This window comes from Ictalurus furcatus, chromosome 8 (genome assembly GCF_023375685.1).
Source record: "Ictalurus furcatus strain D&B chromosome 8, Billie_1.0, whole genome shotgun sequence".
In the NCBI taxonomy this organism is placed as follows: domain Eukaryota; kingdom Metazoa; phylum Chordata; class Actinopteri; order Siluriformes; family Ictaluridae; genus Ictalurus; species Ictalurus furcatus.
In genome coordinates this window covers 525,034-547,458 of record NC_071262.1, presented here as the reverse complement: position 1 = coordinate 547,458, position 22,425 = coordinate 525,034, and the positions used below count along the sequence as shown (strand labels likewise).

The following is a 22,425-nucleotide window of genomic DNA, read 5'->3' as shown; positions in this document are numbered from 1 at the left end:
ATCTTTTTTTTTTAAAACCACAACCGTTTCAGACAAGCCCCTCCCTCTCTGCGCTAGGATTGGTTACATAATAAAAAGAAGTCCATCGATTGGACAAATCCAACGTCATGTCATGAAAGTTAGCCAAAGGTGAACAGTTTGTGTCTCGCTGATTAGCAATTTAACATATTGTTAGCTAACAAACTGATTAACTTAACAGACTGAATTTTGGTTCGTTTTTAAATTATTTTTATTTTTAAATAATAGTTTATTATTTAAAAGAAATATATATAATCATTTTATTATTCTTTTTTCGGCTCACCGTTGTAATGAAGATCTCACCGCTAGATGGCGACATTTGCTGATTTATTAAAAGGAAGTCCGCGCACTTAATTGTCAGGTTTAACAACAACAACAAATTTCACTCTTATAGTTTACTGTCAGATTGAAGAGATTATTTAAAAATCAAGGGGTACATTTACAGCACGAGATACGTTTCAGAACCACACACTTTATTTGGGTTATTATTTATTTGGGACAGTTTGGGTTCTTTTCAGTTCACATTAGCTTACTTTTGATATAATATATTTGTTTTAATATATTGGATCTCATTATAACGTTTTATTTAATATTTACAACATTTTCTTTCATCCAAAATATCATCATGCCTCTCTGGTTTAGTTATTTATTATTAATAGGTAAGTAATAATGTATATAGGGTCCTTCCTGAGTAGACAGCATGTAAATTCCAGCAGGGATATAACCATCTACATGTCATTTTGTGATTTCATCTTATCTTCGTGATGTTCCTGCAGAGTTTCACCTTCAGTATGGACGACGAGAACACTTTTCCGGGACCGGTGTACAGCTGTGGAGAGGATTTGATCGGAAGCTCTGTGGTTCCTCTCTCTTACACTTACACACCGTTCTCTATCGAAATCCCAAATGACTGCATTAACATGAGCCACCCTAGTTCACTTCATCACCAGCACAGTCCGGCTCCTCAGGTTACGTCTGAGGACCAGCGGGCGTGTCCGTCTGTCTGGGACCACGATTTTAACACGTACTGCTTTTCCCATCCACTGTGTTGTGACCCGTCAAGCTCACATTTGTCCCAGTATCCTCCTGTGTGTTACTCCGATGGCCTGCGTCTTCAGGCCAGTCCGCATCAGTTCCTCGGTCATACGACTGCCTCACACACCTGGACACCTGGAGGCGCTGTTCAGTATGATGCGTCTTCAGTGAGTGAAACCACGTGTTAAACCCCATCCCCCATGTTTGGAAATAAACTTTCGTCTTTTTTTTTTTACCAAATCTTTTCATAGTTATTTGTTTATTGTTCTGAGAAAGTTGGCAAAAACGTTCTAGCCTTATCTCACGCAGCTGATGTATAGAAGTATTTCGTACTCTTATCTTGTGCTCAGTTGTAATCTGATCTAAACTCTGTGTCTGTGCAGGCAGAACTATGTGACGCTGTGGCCAGTCTAAACTCGGAGTATACGCAGATCTTCTCCACACACGAGTCTATCAGGCAGCATAATCAGACGGATTTAGGCCACAGTGTACGATCCTATCGCATACAGTACAGCACTCGCTCTGTGTGAATAGTAACCTTTCGTTATTATTCGTTTTTACAGTGTATGAGAGTGTAATAAAAGTGTAAATCAGAGCAGCTGTAGTTTAGTTCCCGTTACTCAGTTACCTGGTTATGTTCGCATTGGGTCTAGAGTTTTGTGGAACACCGAACCTTATTTTTGTACGCACAGAGAAGTCATCATTAACATCTACAAACCGATAACGATCCAATAATGCTGCCTTCAAGTTCTCCCTCTGAGGATCGCTGGTGGAGATTACAACAAGCTGTGTATTCAAATGGTTTCGGTCTGGAAAAAAATGAACACACCTCCAACTCCAACTCCTTTGGGTTCATAGAAAAATAAGAGTTCCAGAGTTGTAATTTCTGCCGTTCAAGTGCTCTCACCTGGTGATTATGATATTTCTGATAGGACTTGAAGGCAGCATAAGACCTGATCAGACCTGACCGTGATCAGACGCCAACATTCGGTCATTTACTACTTTAACCAACGCTTTTTCAGTTCTGAGATGAAGCCTAAAGCCTGACTGAAAAAATCTCATGTATGTGATGTCAAAACAAGTACGAGCTAAGTTACAAGGATTGTTGATTTAGTAAAATATAAATAAACAATAACAGCACTCAGTAGCAATTGTTCCACATGTTATTATTATAAGTTTTTTAAAATTGTTATTCTTATTTTCTCACAAGCAGGTTCAACCCACATTTTACCCTGTGCCTCCTGATATAGAGACAGTGGGGCAACACAAGGACCCCATGCGGTACACACACACACACACACACACACACACCATCATTAGATATTTTATTAATAATAACAATAATAAAGTTGAATGTTTATTTAGTTCCTTCTCAGAAAAATCTAAGAAGCCTTGCCACTGCACTAAATCTCAGTGTTTGAAACTGTAAGTAATTTATTTTTGAATTTTCTTTTAATACAGATAGACAAAAGTAGAATTAATGCAACAAGTATTTAAAAAAATACTACTACTCACATTACTGTGTGTAAGATAATTGTCCGACTTCACAAATCTCTCACCAGCTACTGTGACTGCTTTGCAAACGGAGAGATGTGCAGCGACTGCGACTGCATTAACTGCTGCAACAACGTGGAGCATGCGACTGACAGATACAGAGCCATTAAGGTCAAGTCTTATAGAGTACCTTTAATTACTCTGGTTACAGTGCTTAACGATGGAGCGCTCATGTTATATTTGCTTTTGAATTCGGTATAAACTCTTATTTATATGCGATTTTTTTCAGTTTGTACAGCGAGACCCTAATTTAAGATCTAAGAGCCTGACATGATGATATATGAATGAGAAGATGGCGAGCGTGTTACAGTACTGTAATAAATCTAATAGGAGTTTAGTATATCACCAATATATTACTACATGAATAGTGCTAGTTGAACTGATCACATTAAAATCACTTAACAAACTGGCTTCCACTCATTATTCAGCAGAACGTAGAATAGCACTTGATCCAGCACAGGCTGTTATTTTACATTTTATTTATTCATGTCGTGCTCTGACATTTACGTAGTTAAATCCGGCACCCTCTGAGGCGTCGCAACACGCAGGTCATTTGCATAATCTTAACGTGAGGTCAGGAAATTCTCATAAGCAGGTAGGTGTGTAGACAAAATCTGAATACGCACAAATTTTCCCCATTTAAATATGAAGATCATTTCTGAGCTGAAGTCACCAGCTCTGAGCTCAGCACACAGTGAAGCGGATGATAAATGAATCTGTTTGCGGTGACACCGCCTACTATTGAGGTAATTAGAAGCGCCTCTAATATTATATATACGGTCGTGTTATTTTGCTCAACTAAAAGCTGTGAAATTCTGCAACATGTTTCAGTAAATCATATTATGTGTGGGGGTTTTTTTCTCCCACAAATATGAAAGACTACATCGGATTAATTTGGATTGTTTTTTTCCTTCCTAGACCTGTTTAGACAGAAACCCGGAGGCCTTTCGTTCTAAAATCAACAGCAGCAGCGGTGTAGAGGGGGATGCGAAAGGAAGTCACACACGAGGCTGTAACTGCAAAAGCTCGGGCTGCCTGAAGAACTACTGCGAGTGTTACAAGGTGAAGTGACACGAGGTCGATGTAAAAAAACAAAAAAAAACCCGTTAGAGAACACATTAGGAACACTTTCACTTAGGTAGCAGGTTTCCATGGAGACGATCACCATGTGCTTGTGTTGTTGTTGTGGTCCTGTCTCCGTGTTCTCGTGTTATTGGAGTGTTTCCCCTCAGTGTGTGCGCCTGACTGCTGCTGTGTCCCGGTACCCCGTGATTAGTTTGAGTAATATTAGTGTTTCCGTGTTTCCTGTTATCCTTTAAATGGATTACGGATTATCCCTGTTAGTCTCCTGAAATGACCTCGGACACCGAATCTTGGTTTTCCGTCCTTAAAGCTCACGTCGAGAGCTTGTTTTGGTTTTGGTTTTTGCATTAAAGACAATATATTATTAATATTAAGATAAATATAATCAAGTAAGATAAATTAAAATATGTATATAATAAAGTAGAATAAGATTACACGTTAAGTTTTCATACTTTTTTAAAAAAATTACATTTATGTATGTTTTTCAGTATTTATTTATTCATAAAAGAAATGATGATTATTGTTATTTAAAATAGTTTTTAGAGATTAAAGCTAGTAGTGGGGGACAACAGCATGTAGATAAATAATAAAGTAGCTTAAATAAAGTTATTATTATTGTTATTATTATTGTTATTATTATTATTATTAAAAGACTCTTGTATTATCTGTAGAATCTGTACAGCAGAATGTTCTGTGGTTTTGTGTCGAATTATAAAATTCGACACAAAAACTAAAATTTTTTAAATTAAAATTTTAAAGAAAAAATATGACTATATTATTGTGAAAGTTAAATTGCTCAAAAGTAATATTTAATTAAACTAAAACCATTAAAAAGCAAAATAAATATATTTATTAACGTTTTAAATAATAAAATTAAATACATTTGTAAATACAGTTTGTACTATTTATTTATTATACATTATTCATGATGATGATTAATAAACTTTATTATTATTATTATTATTATTATAAACTTGTTAAATATAGGGTGGTTTTGCTTTGAATTGTAAAGAAAACAGTATTATTAATATGTTATTATGAAAGTTAAATTAAAAATGAAATTTAAAAAAATTGAATGTTTTTGTATTTATTTATAAATTCTTGATGATTTTGATTAGTATTTACTCATATTATTGCACCTCACAGTCCTAGATTAAGATTTATTTATTTTTATTAGGTTGAACGGCTAAAAAAAAAAAAAAGAAATGAACAGTTAAATAATATTACATTAATGACAGGTTTTTGAATGAAAATAAAAAGTATTTTAATAAACCTTGGCACTGTTTATGATAGATTATGATGATGCTGAAGATGATAAATATTATTTATATTATAGTTGTCATGATGTTGAGTGTTTATGACGTGCGTATGACGTGCGTATGACGTGCGTATGACGTGCGTATGACGTGTGTTTTACAGGCTAAGATCATGTGCTCGTCCATGTGTAAGTGTGTGAGCTGCAATAACTACATCAGGAGTGAGGTGAAGGAGAGCGCAGTGGAGACGTCTTCACACCCCGACTACAGCAACACACACCACAGAACCAAGTCAGTCCAGCGATCCTCTTTACCCCACTCTCCTGTTCTGGAGCTTTAAAGCGATTTCAAATTATTTCTGAACGCGCGCGTGTGTGTGTGTGTGTGTGTGTGTGGACAGGAGCAGTGTGTCCTGTATCACGGATGCTGTAGTGGAGGCCACATGCAGTTGTCTGCTGGCTCAGGCTGAGCAGGCGGAGAAGGAGGGACTCTCTGAAGTTCAGGCCGAGCGAGCGACTCTGGAGGAGTTCGGATACTGTCTAGCACAGATAGTACACTACATGTTCAAACACACACACACACACAGGTAGAGCTGACACACACACACACACACACACACACACACACAGGTAGAGCTTCCACACACATACACACACACAGGTATAGCTGCATAACACACACACACAGGTAGAACTGACACACACACACACACACATACACACACACAGGTATAGCTGCATAACACACACACACAGGTAGAGCTGACACACATACACACACACACACACAGGTAGAGCTTCCACACACATACACACACACACACAGGTAGAGCTTCCACACACATACACACACACACAGGTATAGCTGCATAACACACACACACAGGTAGAACTGACACACACACACACACTACAGGGAACATGTTTCATATCATATTAGTGTTATGAGTGTTAGTACATTAATGTGTGATGATTATTTTTATTTGTCTTTTATAGTTATTATATTGTATTTTTTTTTACCTTGACATTTTTTAACATAATTTACATATACTCTAGGATTTTTGTCTTTATTTTTTAACTTCTTTATATTTATTTATATTTGTAAGTTATTTTATATATATATATATATATATATATATATATATATATATATATATATATATGTGTGTGTGTGTGTGTGTGTGTGTTTATCCTTTTTATATATTTTTTTAAAGTAATAATAATTATAATTTATTTTGTTTATCCTTATTTTAACTTGCAGACGCTTGATATTTGATTTGAGGTTTGTGATAATTTATGTATATGTTTTGTACTTTATTATTATCATTATTATTATTGTTATTATTATCTTAGAGAAATAGTTATATTAAAGAAATACTTATATCAAAAATGACAGACACTAACTGCACTAATTCTGTGAGTCAGTATAAAAAGTTAGCTCTATAATCCTTTATAATAAAAATACTGTTCTGTTTTGTTCTTCTGTATTCTGAGTGCTCCTGTGCTTATATTCAGTGTTTGAAAGTTAAATTCGGTGTCATTTGTGCTGTCGCATTTAAACGATCCATGTATTTATTTATCTTGTATTATATTTATTTTATTTGTCTGAGACTTTGTTGTTTATAAAAAGTACACTATAACTGTAACGTACCTGTTGGTCTTTAAAGTAGAAGGTTATGCGGTGTAACCTCTGAGAAAAGATGGTCAGTGTTGATTATCGGTATTATTGTTATCAGCAGTTTAATTTGATCTGGAATAAATGTCCCGGTTGTGTTGCTTGTTTCACTCCACAGTTTGTAAAGTGTTGTGAATTTTGGGTATAGGGTGAACCTCTGCGTATCGATTCATGTGTTCTTGACGTCAGACGTGTGTGTGTGGGGGTTAATACGGACGTTTTTGCCATGATAGGAGCGGTTTGGAGCTGCAGTCGTTTCTCACAGTGGGAACTTATCGAACCGGGAGTCCTGGTGTTCCTGATGGGGATAAAAACAGACGACGCAGCCGGACACATCACACACCTCTACGCCTCGCAGGAACAACACGGTAAATACTTCTGTTATGCTTGAAACTTTTATATGGACGTGTGACTGCTTATGTGACTGTAATGAAGAATGTCTTTTGCGCTGTAAGATGCCACGCATGCGGGTGTTCTGGACGTGCTCGGTGCTGCTGGTCATTTTGTTCACAGAGTCGCACTGCGTTCAGAAGGTAAAGCTTTACTGCTTCATCTTTAAAGTGAGGGTTATTCTGTTGTAACGTCTCTTATTGTTTCTCCAGACGACTCTGACTAAAAACTGGGGACCGCAGTCGATGCTGTACCTGAAGGGGAAATGTGAGTGTTCGCTCTTTCACGTAATTAACACGACATCAATACCGATAACCCAGCACTGTCTATTCACCGCGCTTCCAGACAACTAGTGATGCACTACTCCAAATAAAGATGACGTGCTTTCTTGAAGGTGGATATTTCACTAGGAGTAAGTGTTCAGAAGAAAGTAAGTTTAGTGTTTTCTCTTCGCTGAATAAATGTCACCTGCTTTTATAGGTGACTTAAATTCATCGTCCGGATTAAATCTATAGACTTTCTCCCTTTAAAGCTCTTCACTTTACAACACAACAGGAAACGGATGTGAAACTCCATACAGGTGGAAATGAGCATCAGGCCGACGTTTCCCACACAAAGATATTTACTTTAATCACTGCACCGTATTCCAACATGTACATAGATTACCGTAAAGAATCCACCGCACTTGTAAAATTCATTCACTCAACTCTTGTCTCTTTTTCTACATCTCTTGTTCTCTCGTCCATGCAGTATTTAAGAAGCTGATAAATGGCGGTGTGTTTCTTCCTCCACAGATGGTAGAAGATATATTCCAGACAGCGATGGTGATTTTTATAAATCCGCTCTGAAAAGCTTGTACGTCGTTATCCGAGGTATGAAACGAGCGATATGTGTACATCAGTAGGATCGACTGTATAATGTTTGTACATTTTGTTCTCTTTATATACTAATAGCATTCAGTGCGTTACCGGGAGTTCACCTGCTCTGATGACTTTTAACAAACATCAATGAATACATGATCAGTGTGTGAGCAGGGGTTTTACGAATTCCCTGTATTGTTCAGAAACTCGTTATGTTGCGAATAATTCTGTAACAATTTCATATGTACTGTTTATTATTATTATCATTGTGCAGTTGTTTTACGTTTCTGGTCAGAAATCATTTCTCATCAAAATTCTTTTGAAAATGTCGAATATTATCCAGTGAAAACTTTTAAACTTTCATTTCCAGAAACCTTTTTTTTTCTTCTTCTTCTTTTTTTTTTTTTAACTTTTGTTTAGATTTTGAAAAGATGAAGTCAGTGCAAGCTGGAAGAAGATCGACGCGGCTTTTCACGGCCGAGAATCTTCTGATCCGTTACACAGAGTAGGCTCGTTTTATACAGCTGAAACTGTTCATAAGTTGTAAAAAAATTATACAAAAAATGATTCAAGTCTTTAACTTTTTTATTCCTGTTTGATTCATTAAATATCCAGTAAGTTTGATAGATGTAATAGGTTGCTTGTATAACGTTAGATGATGACGATGATTCTTGTTATTATTACTATTATTATTATTGTCAAATTTTCTACACTGCTTGTCCTCCTCATGCTGTGTATTCCTGTAAGGTAAACACTCGATAAAGGTCCAATTCCACTCGAGTAAGTCTGTTGTCTCCTTTCACTTTTTCTTGTATTATGTTTTAGCAGGAATGCGAATTTCGTTAATAAATCAGATTGAGAAATTTTGGTCATAACACAAACACGGAACACGGATTATTTGCGCGAGGAGAGTTCCTCGTGCTTCTCACGATGTGAAGGATAATCTGACCTGGCGCTCCTCTGCTACACTTACAGACAAACTTAAACTTCATTCATCATTTTATCCATAAAATATCTACTTCTCCAGATAAGCCATGTCTCTGATTAAGACTCATCTCCTATGATGAAAAAAAACCCTTTCTCAGCAGATATAATTAATTAATTAATTAACAGCGTGATATTTATGTCTTTAATGTTGTCCTCGAAGGACATTCCATAGTGTGTGTGAGTGTATTTACAAACAACAAATTTCAGCGTGACACACTGTGGTTACCTCAAACTGTCAGGAGGTGGCGCTGCTCCCCGAATCAAGTGTAACCCGGACACGCCTCTTTCAGATAAATATGCTAATTTCAGGATTAAATCATGACTGAGGTCATAACTCAGTTGTTCTTTATTCTAAACGTGCATGCAAACATCTTCAAAAAAAAGTTTTATATTAATTAGAAGCTTTATTTGGAATAAGCTCAGAATATCCCTGACAGCACGAACACACAAGCTAAAGCCTCACTGCCTTTATTTCAGAGCGACAGGACCGAGGCGTGTGTGAGCCGAGACGAGTCGGATTTCACTCTGCGAGCGAGCCACCTGCTGTGTGTCGAGTGTGTGACGGCGTCGCTGGACGTCTGATTTAGAGTGTGTGTTCAGAAGATCAACAGATAAGCAGTTTCATGCTGAGGAGCATCGGCCGTGTGAACGCTCGGCGTGATGTGGATTTATACCCTGACCCCTGACCCCTGACCTGGTGTGTAACGGTATGATAAACTCATCAAACCAACACGGTGGTTATTATTAACTGTAAGTGTTTCAGATGAATCAGGTGACCGTCAGACGTGTTCAATCAGAACCAACAGCTCCGTCATCTGAGAACGTGTGGAACCACATCAACACCGTGAGTGTTACAGAGGACCAGAACCGAGTGTGTGCTGGGTCAGGGTGTTAATAATCACGCGTACCGCTCAATTAGCATAGTACTGAATGTGTTGAAGTACTGAATTAGCTTATCGTGCTGTATTTTTCCCTTACAGTGTTGAATTAATTTAGAATACAGAGAAAAAAATCACCTACAATGTCAAATGAACTTATAGTACTGAATTAACACCTAAAGTTTTGAATTAACTCATGGTCCTGAATCAACACAGGCGGTTTCTGAAGTGTTGAATTACGTTTATAGTACTGAATTAACGGCTGCAGTGTTAACCTGATAAACGTGTTTATCGATTTGAAATGATCATAAAGTTTCAAAGACGCGTTAGAAGACTTTGTCATATGGTGAATTTCTTTAAGTCAGGCTTTTGAAATTGGCTCCACCCCTACCTTCACCAGAACATAGGTACTCAGCCCCGCCCCTTTTCCAAAAAAAGGAAACTCGGGGTGCGTGTTAAATTTGAACAGTCAGAACGGTGAAGTCTTGTGAATGTTTCGCCTGCAGTTATAATTCCTGCTTGCACTTAATTCAAAAATTAAAAACACGGTGTCGAGTTGAGTCTCGACAACATCAAGTGTGTCACAGAGTTGAGTCCAGCCTGACACAAATAAACACCACACGAGTAGTTTAAACACAGTGGGTGTTAGTGCGGCGCTGCTGTGTGTTTATCGGTGCAGGAAGCCGTAGGGCGGGTCTGCACGCTCGGGTAATAAATAGCACTTGGCAGGTGAACAGCAGAGTCACAGGATCAGAGTCTAACAGTGTTGAGCTGAACACCGCAGCAGCAGCAGTTACACTTTCTCCACCGCTCGGATCAGCAGAGGGAATCATGCTGGCTTTGAGTCGCTCCTCTGGTTTGTTCAGAGCCGCTCTGAGACGGCACTTGACTCCGAGAGCCAACATATCAGCCAAACCGGCTAAACACAACGTGAGCACAGGGGTGAGTACTGAAACTCAACACACCTTAAAAACACACAGAACTGCAGCAGCAGTCATCAAAAACATATTGTTACTTATTAACGTGTCTGTAATCAGTTGAGCGTTAATGTGAGAAGGCAACGAGATTAAGAAGAACCCCATTGGAGATGTGACAGCTCTCACGTACTCATCACTGCCGTGATCAGATGGCACACTTCTCAGATTAGACATGACCTATATATAAATCTATACTGAGCTTGAACTGAACTGAAGTCATATATTAGGCTATTTAGTGTCCTTGTTTTCTCTGTCAGACATTACCCTGCTGGAGCTGTTGAAAACGGGCCAAAAGTTTGACCTTCTACACAAATAAAGTCATCGAGAGTCCACTGAACTATATAACAAGTCTGTCTGGAAAATATCACATGACAAAGAGCTTAAAATAGACATGCAATTCTTTTAATAATCATAAAAAAGATTTAAATGACAGACACTATTATAAACAGAGGAGTGTGGTAATATTCCCAACAGCGACGCTTTATAAACATTAAAACGTCCGCTCTCTGGAACGGTTCAGGTTTATCAAATCATTAACACTGTACGGGTGTGGAAGTATTTGAGTTTAAAAGCTGACGTATTTTTAGCCTTCAGTCCGACTCGCGTTCACACGCTGCGACAGCCGAGGAGTTCAAATGCCTGTCGCACCAAATGACTATCATACTGAACAGTATATACTGCTTTATTTATTTATTTATCTATTTAACAAAGACAACACCCAATCAACATTAGTGTTACTATGTTAGTGATGTAAACGTGTCCGGTTTTGTACACTTTCCTGGGATGTCTCTATGGGTAGGTTGATGTTTAAGGGGGAAAAAAATAGGACAAAAAAACTCACCACATGATTTAGTTTTTGAGCACACTGTTTGGTAAAAAAAGTCTAAAATGTTTCCCAATTTTAGAAAAAACATTTAACTCCACCCACTTAGATTTTTTGCTCATTTGAATAATATGCAAAACTTACTTTTGAGAATTAGTCCTAGGATTTTTGGCCAATGTTCACAAATTAGATGTCAGACTGCTCAATAATGGTCAAAAACATTTTGACGTTTGTAAACAATATGTCAATCAGTACTAATGGGGCGGAGCCTTGTTCACTCAAACAGTAGTAAGTAACTCATGAGTGCTTTTGCACGGATTCGCATGAGACCTGCAAGGCATATACATGAGGAGAACGTCTGGGGCGTGGTCATACACCGGGGCGGAGCTAAGGTCAGATAACGGTTTCTCAGGAACCGTAAGTCCGATCGAGCTGAAATTTGGTGCGGTGCATCTGTGTGTTCATCTATAAGTGGATTTTTAATGATGATCTAATTACTTAAAACACAAGGCTGTCAATCAGCCAATCAGCTTTCAGCAGGAATTTGACAGGGTTAATATGGTCATGAAACATGAATGGTAGGTTCAGGTAGTAACTGATGCAGTGACTTCACCTTAAAGTGAAGTGAAAACTTGTTTTTGTTTGTAAGATAATGTTAAGGGCTCAACAACATGTCCTCGCTAGAATTTCCATCAAACCAACTGCATTTTAAAAGAATCTTCCAGATATCTATCATATCTAGATGAATATGCATTCAGCTTGAACAGTTTTTATTCAGGCTGATGAAGATCTCTACATTAACTCTAAATAAAGCAGTGACATGTCGTCCGAGTTCTGTATTATTATGCCGCAGTGTGCTGCTAAACGCATCACTGCAGAGATTTACATCCTAGTGGAAACACAGAACCTCGAATAGAGTGAAATGTATGTAGTATTTTTTAGATATTTTGAAACATTTCAAGCTTTAAATTTTCTTGTTCTGTTGGCAGATCCTGCTGCGAATGTTTCGAGGTTATTTCTCGACATTAATGAAATTATCTGCCAATAATATGGCAATTTAAAAGCTTGAAATGAGTAAATATGTCCGGAAACAGTTTTAGTCATGGTTCAGTGTAACGTTATAATAGGAAATATAAGACCAGTTACTCAGAGTATTCTGCTGGTGAAGATTAGACTCTACTGCGCACTCGTCTCTTATCGTCACTGTATCACGCGTGTGCAGGTGTGCAGAATATTTGTCTAATTCTGGCTCGTGCCGTCCTCAGGAGCACTTGATTGCCATGGCGGCCATGTTTGTGACCATCCTCATCCCCTCAGGGTGGATCCTCACGCACCTGGAGGACTACAAGAAGCGATCATGAGCACCTGAACACGGCGTCACGCCGCTCCTCTGCATTCCTCCTCACAATAACCGCACACGTTTCTCATTAATAAACCAACGTACAAACTAACAGAGTCCGACTGTAATTACTTATTTTTATGTAATTGTTCGACTTTATTAATAAATCAAAAGGAATTCTTGATTATAAATAGTGAACTGTTAATATGATTTGAGGAACATGATCGGGCCCTAAAAGACCACTGGTGCCGCTTTAATCAGTTTTTAGAGGTAAAGCGTTTAAGGGTCGCTTTGTGTACCTGTCCAGGTAATAAACACACGAACAGTACAAACGAGTTCCTTACTATGACAACTTCACTGTTTTTGTTTATAGTGTGGTGATAAATAGTGATTGTATATGTATATAACACTTTTTGTTCTCACAGTGATTCGGAAATATTTCAGAATTCCGGATTCCAAAAAAACCTTTATGGAGTAATATAAAATAATTTGAGTTGCATTCAACACTAACAGGAGATATAATCGCTCGTGTCACTCGTGGGTGTGGCCATCCTCGTGGGTGTGGCCTGTCCAGTGCTTGTTTTATTTCCCCCAGATATGATAAACAATAATAGCTTTATATGTCTTCTAAAGCCAACACAAATGAAATAAAGCCCCGCCCCCTCCTGAAAAAAGAGCCAATCGCAGTGTTGGTTAGGGCATCAACACTAAACACCCTTTCAGAGCGCATCAGTGACGCATACACGGGTATAGAATATAGACTGAACATTATTTATGTCTGTTTGTTCAGATTTTAACACGGTTTTCAAATCTGTGATTTAAACATCAGTTTATTGATCTGTTTCTGGTTGATGATCCTGTTCTCGTAGAACTGAAACTAAAAATCTAAACTAAACCATTACTGTACAAAGGTTTTAGTTGAACTGGGAGTTGTTCCTGTAAAACCAGCTCTGAAAAAACACTTCCTTCTCACACACACACACACACTCGCACACACACACACACACACACACACACTCGCACAAAAGCTGGCTGATGTTTAACTTCCTCCAAATATTTCCTGCTTCCCTCAGATCCGTTCACGTTCACACCATGAAACAAGCAGCTTAAACACCACAGCTACGTGAAAAGGTCTTTAATGAAACACGGAAGGTCGCACGCTAACACACATTACAGGTAATAAAGTGTGTGTGCGTTTATGTGAGAATGTCATGTGCCTGATGCTCCACCAGCACGGCCATGCTCTTCACATCTCCACACCAGAAGTCCAGACGCTCCTTCATGCCCTTTATCTGCAACACAGACAATCCAACATCAACCACGTCATCGCTAAAGCACGGGTTTAGTCTCTAATCTCCTTCCCCCTGATCCCGTCTTCAAACCCTGTTCCAAAACGCACCCTTACACGTCCCCCTCACGTTCCTCACTTTTATCAGCTCAAGTGACGCATCATCACATGATGAGGAACTTCAGCAGCGTCTCCGGAGCGACCGTTTCTGATACCGATCCGATGTCAGCGTGTGTAAGAAAACAGATCAGATCTTTTCACATTCGAGATCGTCCATCTCAACGCTCACGTCCTCGAGTTTCCTCGTAGTTACATTCTCGCTGATGTACGATGAATAAACGAGAGAGTCGGCTCTGGCGCGTTTTAATAAATAATAAGCGAGAAGTGAAATAAGGGCTAAAAACGCACGCACGATATAAACAGACTTAAAACGCAAGTCAGTCCCTCCAGGATTTCACCATCGCAGGAATTAACGCAAAAATCAAGGAAACTCCGCGATATTCGGAGGAGCTTTTACATTACCGCAGATTCGGGCCGAGACGAGTCATGTGACGTCGTCACGACGCGCGTTCAGCCCTCTTCCATTCACGTGCGTCGAACACGAGTACAGCTAAAAGCTAGCTGTCGTTTACCAACAAAGACTCTACTATAACTCAGGTGAACGATCTGTTCTGTGCGGTCACGGTGACGCAGTGACGTGGAAGATTTCCTATGTGCTGGAGTTCAGAATCGTGGATTTTCAGGAATTTTTATGAAATAATATGAAAATTGTTTCGGAGCCGAGAGTAAAGCACTCAGGTGAGAATCAGGTACGGGTCAGGACTCATGAGATGGGACGAAAACGACAGATCCGTGTGTGTGTGCGTGTGTGTGTGTTACCTGTGGCAGATCGAGGACTCGTGGCTGTACCCAGGTCATCTGAACTTTCTGATCCACTTCGTCAATGCTTCCTCGCAGAAGTCCGACTGACAGAGCCTTCATCACCAAGAGCTCCACCTGACACACACACACACACACACACACTACAGTTACTTAACAGCAGTGCTTTCATCCTTCGCATGGAGGACAAAATGGTTTGATGGTTTCTGCTCCAGGAACACACACACACACACACACACACACACCTCGTTTACTGGGACTCTGGTGCTCTGAGAGATTTCCTGGAAGGTCAGTTGTCTGTTATTTGCCGGTCTGGTGAAGGTCATCTAGAGAGTGTTAGAGAGAGAAGTCAAGACATCTGATCTAGTCCTGTGATCATTTATAAAAAAAAATTACAATAATAATAAAAATACATTTTCAGTTTTTTGGAAATGTTCCCCACCAGGTTTACAAACATTTCAGATTTTCCGTGTACACGCTGATATCACCGCATACCCTCCAAATTTCCAGGAGCGTTCATTTACATTTAGCCACACCCACAAATCTCCATAAAAGGCGACACTCACAGAGAGACATTCTGAAAAACGACCAAACGGTGAACGAGCGGGTGTGCACTAAATCTCCCGGTAACGCAGCTCAGCCACTGCAGTGCGGATACGACGCTAACGATCTTTACAACCAACTGGATTTTCTTAAATGTCACGTTTGTGTGTGTAAACATTCCCGAGAACGATTTACGAATAAATTTGTTCGTCTCCTGTTTGAGAATTGATATTTTCAGAGTTTTACTGAGTAAGGAGGCGGCTTCAGACACACACCGCCCCTTTCGAAAGGCGAGGGGGCGGAGAAAAGAAAAAAAAAAGACAACGGTCTTATGTGTTCTCGCTAACATAAGCTGGGTTTAGCGTGCTAGCGAGCTGTTAGCCAGCGTGCGCTTTGCTACAAGTGCTCACTGTGCTACTGTCTCAGCTTATACAAACATCTCCGCGTTTAACCATCTCACCTCCATCACACACAGCAGCTGAATCTTCTGCATCAGTTTGGCCTCGTGTGCTGCGAGATCAGGCTGAAGAACAAAACACACAGTCTCATCACAACACACTCAACTGTACTCCAGCATCAGCTCTACACACACACACACACACACACACACACACTCACCTGCTGACCCCAGGCGGACTTTAAAGCCTGAAACTTTTCCACGTTTCCGGAGTTGAAGCCGTAGAGCGTCTCGATCAGCCACTGCTTATCCGTGTTCTTCAGAGACTCCAGTACAGGGTGCATCAGCTACAAACCAGAGTCAGAAACAGCTTCATATCCTCAAACACTCAGCTCCAAACATCTAAACCAACACTGACACATAAACTACAGCCGTCCAGATGTGTGTGTGAAACTGAAACATCTGTCGTGGGCTGTGATTAGACGAGGGGAAGTCGAGAGCGTATTACTGAAACACAGGGCAGGATTTCTGAACAGTCACGTACCAGCTCTCCAAAATTGTACACGCCCTCTCCGAGCAGGCCAGCCAATCCCAGTGTGAAGGCTCGCTCCTGCTGCTCCGCCCCTACAGGACACAAATAAAATCAAAGTAAATACACAAATAAATCACGTTTTCATGTGTTATTTACAAAAAGTTTATTTACAAGTTTTTGAGACTTCAGCACCTTCAGATGTCTTCAACTATCAGACCGGCTGTGTCCTGAACTGAGCTTCCTGTTTATCACCAACACATACTACCGCTATACCGCCCTTATACTACCGCTATACCGCCCTTATACTACCGTTATAGTGCCCTTATACTACCGCTATACCGCCCTTATACTACCGCTATAGTGCCCTTATACTACCGCTATACCGCCCTTATACTACCGCTATACCGCCCTTATACTACCGCTATACCGCCCTTATACTACCGCTATACCGCCCTTATACTACCGCTATACCGCCCTTATACTACCGCTATACCGCCCTTATACTACCGCTATACCGCCCTTATACTACCGCTATACCGCCCTTATACTACCGCTATAGTGCCCTTATACTACCGCTATACCGCCCTTATACTACCGCTATACCGCCCTTATACTACCGCTATACCGCCCTTATACTACCGCTATACCGCCCTTATACTACCGCTATACCGCCCTTATACTACCGCTATAGTGCCCTTATACTACCGCTATACCGCCCTTATACTACCGCTATACCGCCCTTATACTACCGCTATAGTGCCCTTATACTACCGCTATACCGCCCTTATACTACCGCTATACCGCCCTTATACTACCGCTATAGTGCCCTTATACTACCGCTATACCGCCCTTATACTACCGCTATACCGCCCTTATACTACCGCTATAGTGCCCTTATACTACCGCTATACCGCCCTTATACTACCGCTATACCGCCCTTATACTACCGCTATACCGCCCTTATACTACCGCTATAGTGCCCTTATACTACCGCTATACCGCCCTTATACTACCGCTATACCGCCCTTATACTACCGCTATACCGCCCTTATACTACCGCTATACCGCCCTTATACTACCGCTATACCGCCCTTATACTACCGCTATACCGCCCTTATACTACCGCTATAGTGCCCTTATACTACCGCTATACCGCCCTTATACTACCGCTATAGTGCCCTTATACTACCGCTATACCGCCCTTATACTACCGCTATACCGCCCTTATACTACCGCTATACCGCCCTTATACTACCGCTATAGTGCCCTTATACTACCGCTATACCGCCCTTATACTACCGCTATTACCGCCCTCTTTACTACCCGCTATACCGCCCGTTATACTACCAGCTATAGTGCCCTTATACTACCGCGTATACCGCCCCTATACTACCGATATACCGCCCCTCCCTTTAATGACTACCGCTATATACCGCCCTTATACTACCGCTACTACCGCGCCTTCATACTACCGCTATACCGCCCTATATACTACCGCTATAGTGCGCCTTATACTACCGCTAATACCGCCCTCTATACTACAGCTATACCGCCCTTATACTACCGTATACCGCCCTTATACTACCGCTATACCGCCTTATACTACCGCTATACCGCCCTTATACTACCGCTATACCGCCCTTATACTACCGCTATTACCGCCCTTATACTACGCTATACCGCCCTTATACTACCGCTAAACCGCCTTATATACCGCTATACCGCCTATACTACCGCTATAGTGCCCTTATACTACCGCTATAGTGCCCTTATACTACCGCTATACCGCCCTTATACTACCGCTATACCGCCCTTATACTACCGCTATAGTGCCCTTATACTACCGCTATACCGCCCTTATACTACCGCTATACCGCCCTATACTACCGCTATACCGCCCTTATACTACCGTTATAGTGCCCTTATACTACCGCTATACCGCCCTTATACTACCGCTATACCGCCCTTATACTACCGCTATAGTGCCCTTATACTACCGCTATAGTGCCCTTATACTACCGCTATACCGCCCTTATACTACCGCTATACCGCCCTTATACTACCGTTATAGTGCCCTTATACTACCGCTATACCGCCCTTATACTACCGCTATACCGCCCTTATACTACCGCTATAGTGCCCTTATACTACCGCTATAGTGCCCTTATACTACCGCTATACCGCCCTTATACTACCGCTATAGTGCCCTTATACTACCGCTATACCGCCCTTATACTACCGCTATACCGCCCTTATACTACCGCTATAGTGCCCTTATACTACCGCTATACCGCCCTTATACTACCGCTATACCGCCCTTATACTACCGCTATACCGCCCTTATACTACCGCTATACCGCCCTTATACTACCGCTATAGTGCCCTTATACTACCGCTATACCGCCCTTATACTACCGCTATACCGCCCTTATACTACCGCTATACCGCCCTTATACTACCGCTATACCGCCCTTATACTACCGCTATACCGCCCTTATACTACCGCTATAGTGCCCTTATACTACCGCTATACCGCCCTTATACTACCGCTATACCGCCCTTATACTACCGCTATACCGCCCTTATACTACCGCTATACCGCCCTTATACTACCGCTATAGTGCCCTTATACTACCGCTATACCGCCCTTATACTACCGCTATACCGCCCTTATACTACCGCTATACCGCCCTTATACTACCGCTATACCGCCCTTATACTACCGCTATACCGCCCTTATACTACCGCTATACCGCCCTTATACTACCGCTATAGTGCCCTTATACTACCGCTATACCGCCCTTATACTACCGCTATACCGCCCTTATACTACCGCTATAGTGCCCTTATACTACCGCTATACCGCCCTTATACTACCGCTATACCGCCCTTATACTACCGCTATACCGCCCTTATACTACCGCTATACCGCCCTTATACTACCGCTATACCGCCCTTATACTACCGCTATACCGCCCTTATACTACCGCTATGGTGCCCTTATACTACCGCTATGGTGCCCTTATACTACCGCTATGGTGCCCTTATACTACCGCTATAGTGCCCTTATACTACCGCTATAGTGCCCTTATACTACCGCTATACCGCCCTTATACTACCGCTATACCGCCCTTATACTACCGCTATACCGCCCTTATACTACCGCTATACCGCCCTTATACTACCGCTATACCGCCCTTATACTACCGCTATACCGCCCTTATACTACCGCTATAGTGCCCTTATACTACCGCTATGGTGCCCTTATACTACCGCTATGGTGCCCTTATACTACCGCTATAGTGCCCTTATACTACCGCTATGCCACTCTGTGCTGCCACTCTGTGCTGCCACTCTGTGCTGCCACTCTGTGCTGCCACTCTGTGCTGCCACTCTACTACTGCTAAGCTGCTGTTAAATGACTGATATACCGTCATTAATCTGCCTCTATACTACCACGATACTTCTATAGTGTTGTTTTCTGTCATAATATCACGGCACTACTGCTTTGCTGCCACTATACTCCTCTGATAACAGCATTATACTGCCGCTACTCTACCACACACCACTACACTCCCACTGCACTACTGCTTCTGGTTCTAGAGGAGTATGTTATATAAAGATTTTATTATTGGTGTCGGTATAAATTATTTCCGAGGCAAGTTCAGAGATTTCACCTGGCAGGTCTTTGACGTCCACACAGCCCAGGTAGCGCAGCGCGTCTTTATAGTAAAGCGCGTGGTTCCCGATAATACGATAATATTTACTGGACAGATCGTAAAACCGGCCGTGCACAGACGTCACTCCCGGCAACGCGTTCAGCATCTCCTCCACTTCCTCAATCAGTTTCTGCACAAAAACACAAACATTTCAACATCAACATCAACAACAACAGGTAAGAAACATTCAGAAGGAGTGAAATATTGCTGTTATTGTTATCAGTCACCTAAAATTTTTATGCAAATTGATATAAAAAAAATAAATAGACTGTGTGTGTGTGTGTGTGTGTGTGTGTGTGTGTGTGTGTAACTCACTTTAGTAGCAGGCAGATCGTTGATGTCGAGCTTCAGACTGCCGATCACCGTTTTGCACAGAATCACCGCCTCGTCGCTCGACTTCACCTGATCCGAATCAAAACAGACGGAAAACGTAGAGTAGAGAAGAATTAACACGAGTGAGAACGTTAACGTGAACACGTGAGTGATATCACACCATCACTAACCTTCTCCTTCGTCTTCTCCAGGAACGTGATGGCGGTGTTCGGATCTGTCAGAGAGAGAAGAGTAACGCTATCTTTATAACTCTACATGCTGTGTGGGATAAACATGGAGAGAGACAGAGAGAGAGAGAGAGAGAGAGAGAGATACCTGGCATCTGTCTGACCACATGGAGGAGCATTTCCACTAACGACAGAGGATTAATTCTACAGGTGGAAAAGCAGAAAGGATAATAAACACCTCACTCACAAGAAAAAGTGTTCTTCATCATCATCATCATTATTATTATTATTATTATTATTATTATTATTATTATTATTATACCACAATTCAAGGCACCTGCAACTAAAAAACTACAGGATAACAAAAACTAATTACAATTCTATATTCATTTTATTAATTAACTGGGGTTTTAAATTAGTTTATTTCTAAAATTATATAAATGAATTAAATGAATGTATTTTTATTTAGCTTTTTATACCACTGCATTAATTTAATTAATGTGTTGAGTTTTTTTAATGGACTTATTTCATACTTAATTAAATATTTGCAACAACTAATACATTTGATTATATTAAATTAAAATTGAATTTAAAAAAATATTATTTAAATAAATGAATCCATTCATTATCCCCCCACCCACACACACACACACACACACACACACACACACACACACATACCTGTGTTCAAAATCACAGATGAAGTTTTCGTAAAGCTGTAATGAAACACAAAGTGAAAGTCATCACATCACGCCTCTGCTCTGTGTGGAAGAGAAATAAAAGTGAACGGATGTCTCACCTGAACGAGACCGTCACCTTTACAGAAACACGGATTCTGCACAAACTCACTCAGCTTCAGAGTCAACTGGTGCCACAACCTGGGGACGAGATTCACATCATATACCAGTGTGCATCAGTTTATACACACACACACACACACACACACACACACACACACACACACTCTCTCTCTCTCTCTCACATACACACACACACCAAGCAGAACACCACAATATTCACTATTACCTTTATGTCACATCTATTACTCATTTATTCTTTCAGTCTGCAGTTTATAAAATTATAAAATAAAATCTTAAATATAAATTATTTAATTTCCCTCCAAACCGTACAACCCCCCCCCCCCATGACTTTAACATTCCAAATATATTACGCTACATATCAATATATTAATATATAAAGCTGGTGGGTTTATAAACAAACAAACAAAATAAATTAAATAAAAGACTTACCTGGTTAAAGCAAACAGCAATTAAAATGTATTTATTTAATTGTTCATTTAATCATTTAGTTAAATAATTAGTCACATAACCCTAACCCTACTGCTTTACATTCAAAAAATATTTTACAAAATTAAAATGTTCTGAGAAACATACATATATATATATATATATATATATATATATATATATATATATATATATATATCACACACACAAACAAAACTGATCAAATTAATCGTTAAAGAATAACTGATTTGGGCTTTTTGGTTGTAGGATTATTAATTTAATTATCATTTATTTATGTTATTATTATTATTTTATCGCGGCTCGTTAACTAGCCATGACTAGTGAGACTGTAGTGTGTTTTCTTTTCGTTTCTTTATGTGTACTAAAATCTCACTACTCCATACAGACACATTTCCAGGCGAATCTGTTTCACTCTTTTATAAAAC

The 22,425-nt window shown here is 40.2% G+C and overlaps 3 protein-coding genes across 3 annotated transcripts in view; 2 read left to right on the top strand and 1 right to left on the bottom strand.

The window, feature by feature from the left end:
• The first annotated feature begins 669 nt into the window (after nt 1-669).
• Nucleotides 670-7,882, top strand: tesmin (testis expressed metallothionein like protein). The gene is made up of 12 exons (XM_053631032.1): nt 670-1,220; nt 1,437-1,541; nt 2,267-2,334; nt 2,419-2,478; nt 2,616-2,718; nt 3,526-3,669; nt 5,110-5,237; nt 5,347-5,532; nt 6,854-6,988; nt 7,076-7,153; nt 7,223-7,277; nt 7,805-7,882. The coding sequence occupies exons 1-11, from the start codon at nt 783-785 to the stop codon at nt 7,230-7,232; spliced, it is 1,455 nt and encodes a 484-aa protein (XP_053487007.1). The 5' UTR covers nt 670-782; the 3' UTR covers nt 7,233-7,277; nt 7,805-7,882.
• Nucleotides 7,883-10,438: 2,556 nt separating this feature from the next.
• Nucleotides 10,439-12,986, top strand: LOC128611656 (cytochrome c oxidase subunit 8B, mitochondrial). The gene is made up of 2 exons (XM_053631335.1): nt 10,439-10,677; nt 12,801-12,986. Exons 1-2 carry the CDS (start codon nt 10,567-10,569, stop codon nt 12,894-12,896), a joined length of 207 nt encoding a protein of 68 aa, XP_053487310.1. The 5' UTR covers nt 10,439-10,566; the 3' UTR covers nt 12,897-12,986.
• Nucleotides 12,987-13,994: 1,008 nt separating this feature from the next.
• psmd13 (proteasome 26S subunit, non-ATPase 13) overlaps nt 13,995-22,425 on the bottom strand; it is an 8,917-nt gene continuing 486 nt past the window's right edge. Inside the window, exons 2-13 of the mRNA XM_053631334.1 lie at nt 21,532-21,610; nt 21,414-21,448; nt 20,881-20,936; nt 20,736-20,779; nt 20,548-20,634; nt 20,191-20,362; nt 16,526-16,605; nt 16,203-16,328; nt 16,045-16,107; nt 15,287-15,367; nt 15,042-15,158; nt 13,995-14,166 (exon numbers count right to left, since the gene is read on the bottom strand). Coding sequence (XP_053487309.1) covers nt 14,071-14,166; nt 15,042-15,158; nt 15,287-15,367; nt 16,045-16,107; nt 16,203-16,328; nt 16,526-16,605; nt 20,191-20,362; nt 20,548-20,634; nt 20,736-20,779; nt 20,881-20,936; nt 21,414-21,448; nt 21,532-21,610 — 1,036 coding nt within the window. The 3' untranslated portion in view covers nt 13,995-14,070. The remainder of the gene's footprint in view (nt 14,167-15,041; nt 15,159-15,286; nt 15,368-16,044; nt 16,108-16,202; nt 16,329-16,525; nt 16,606-20,190; nt 20,363-20,547; nt 20,635-20,735; nt 20,780-20,880; nt 20,937-21,413; nt 21,449-21,531; nt 21,611-22,425) is intronic.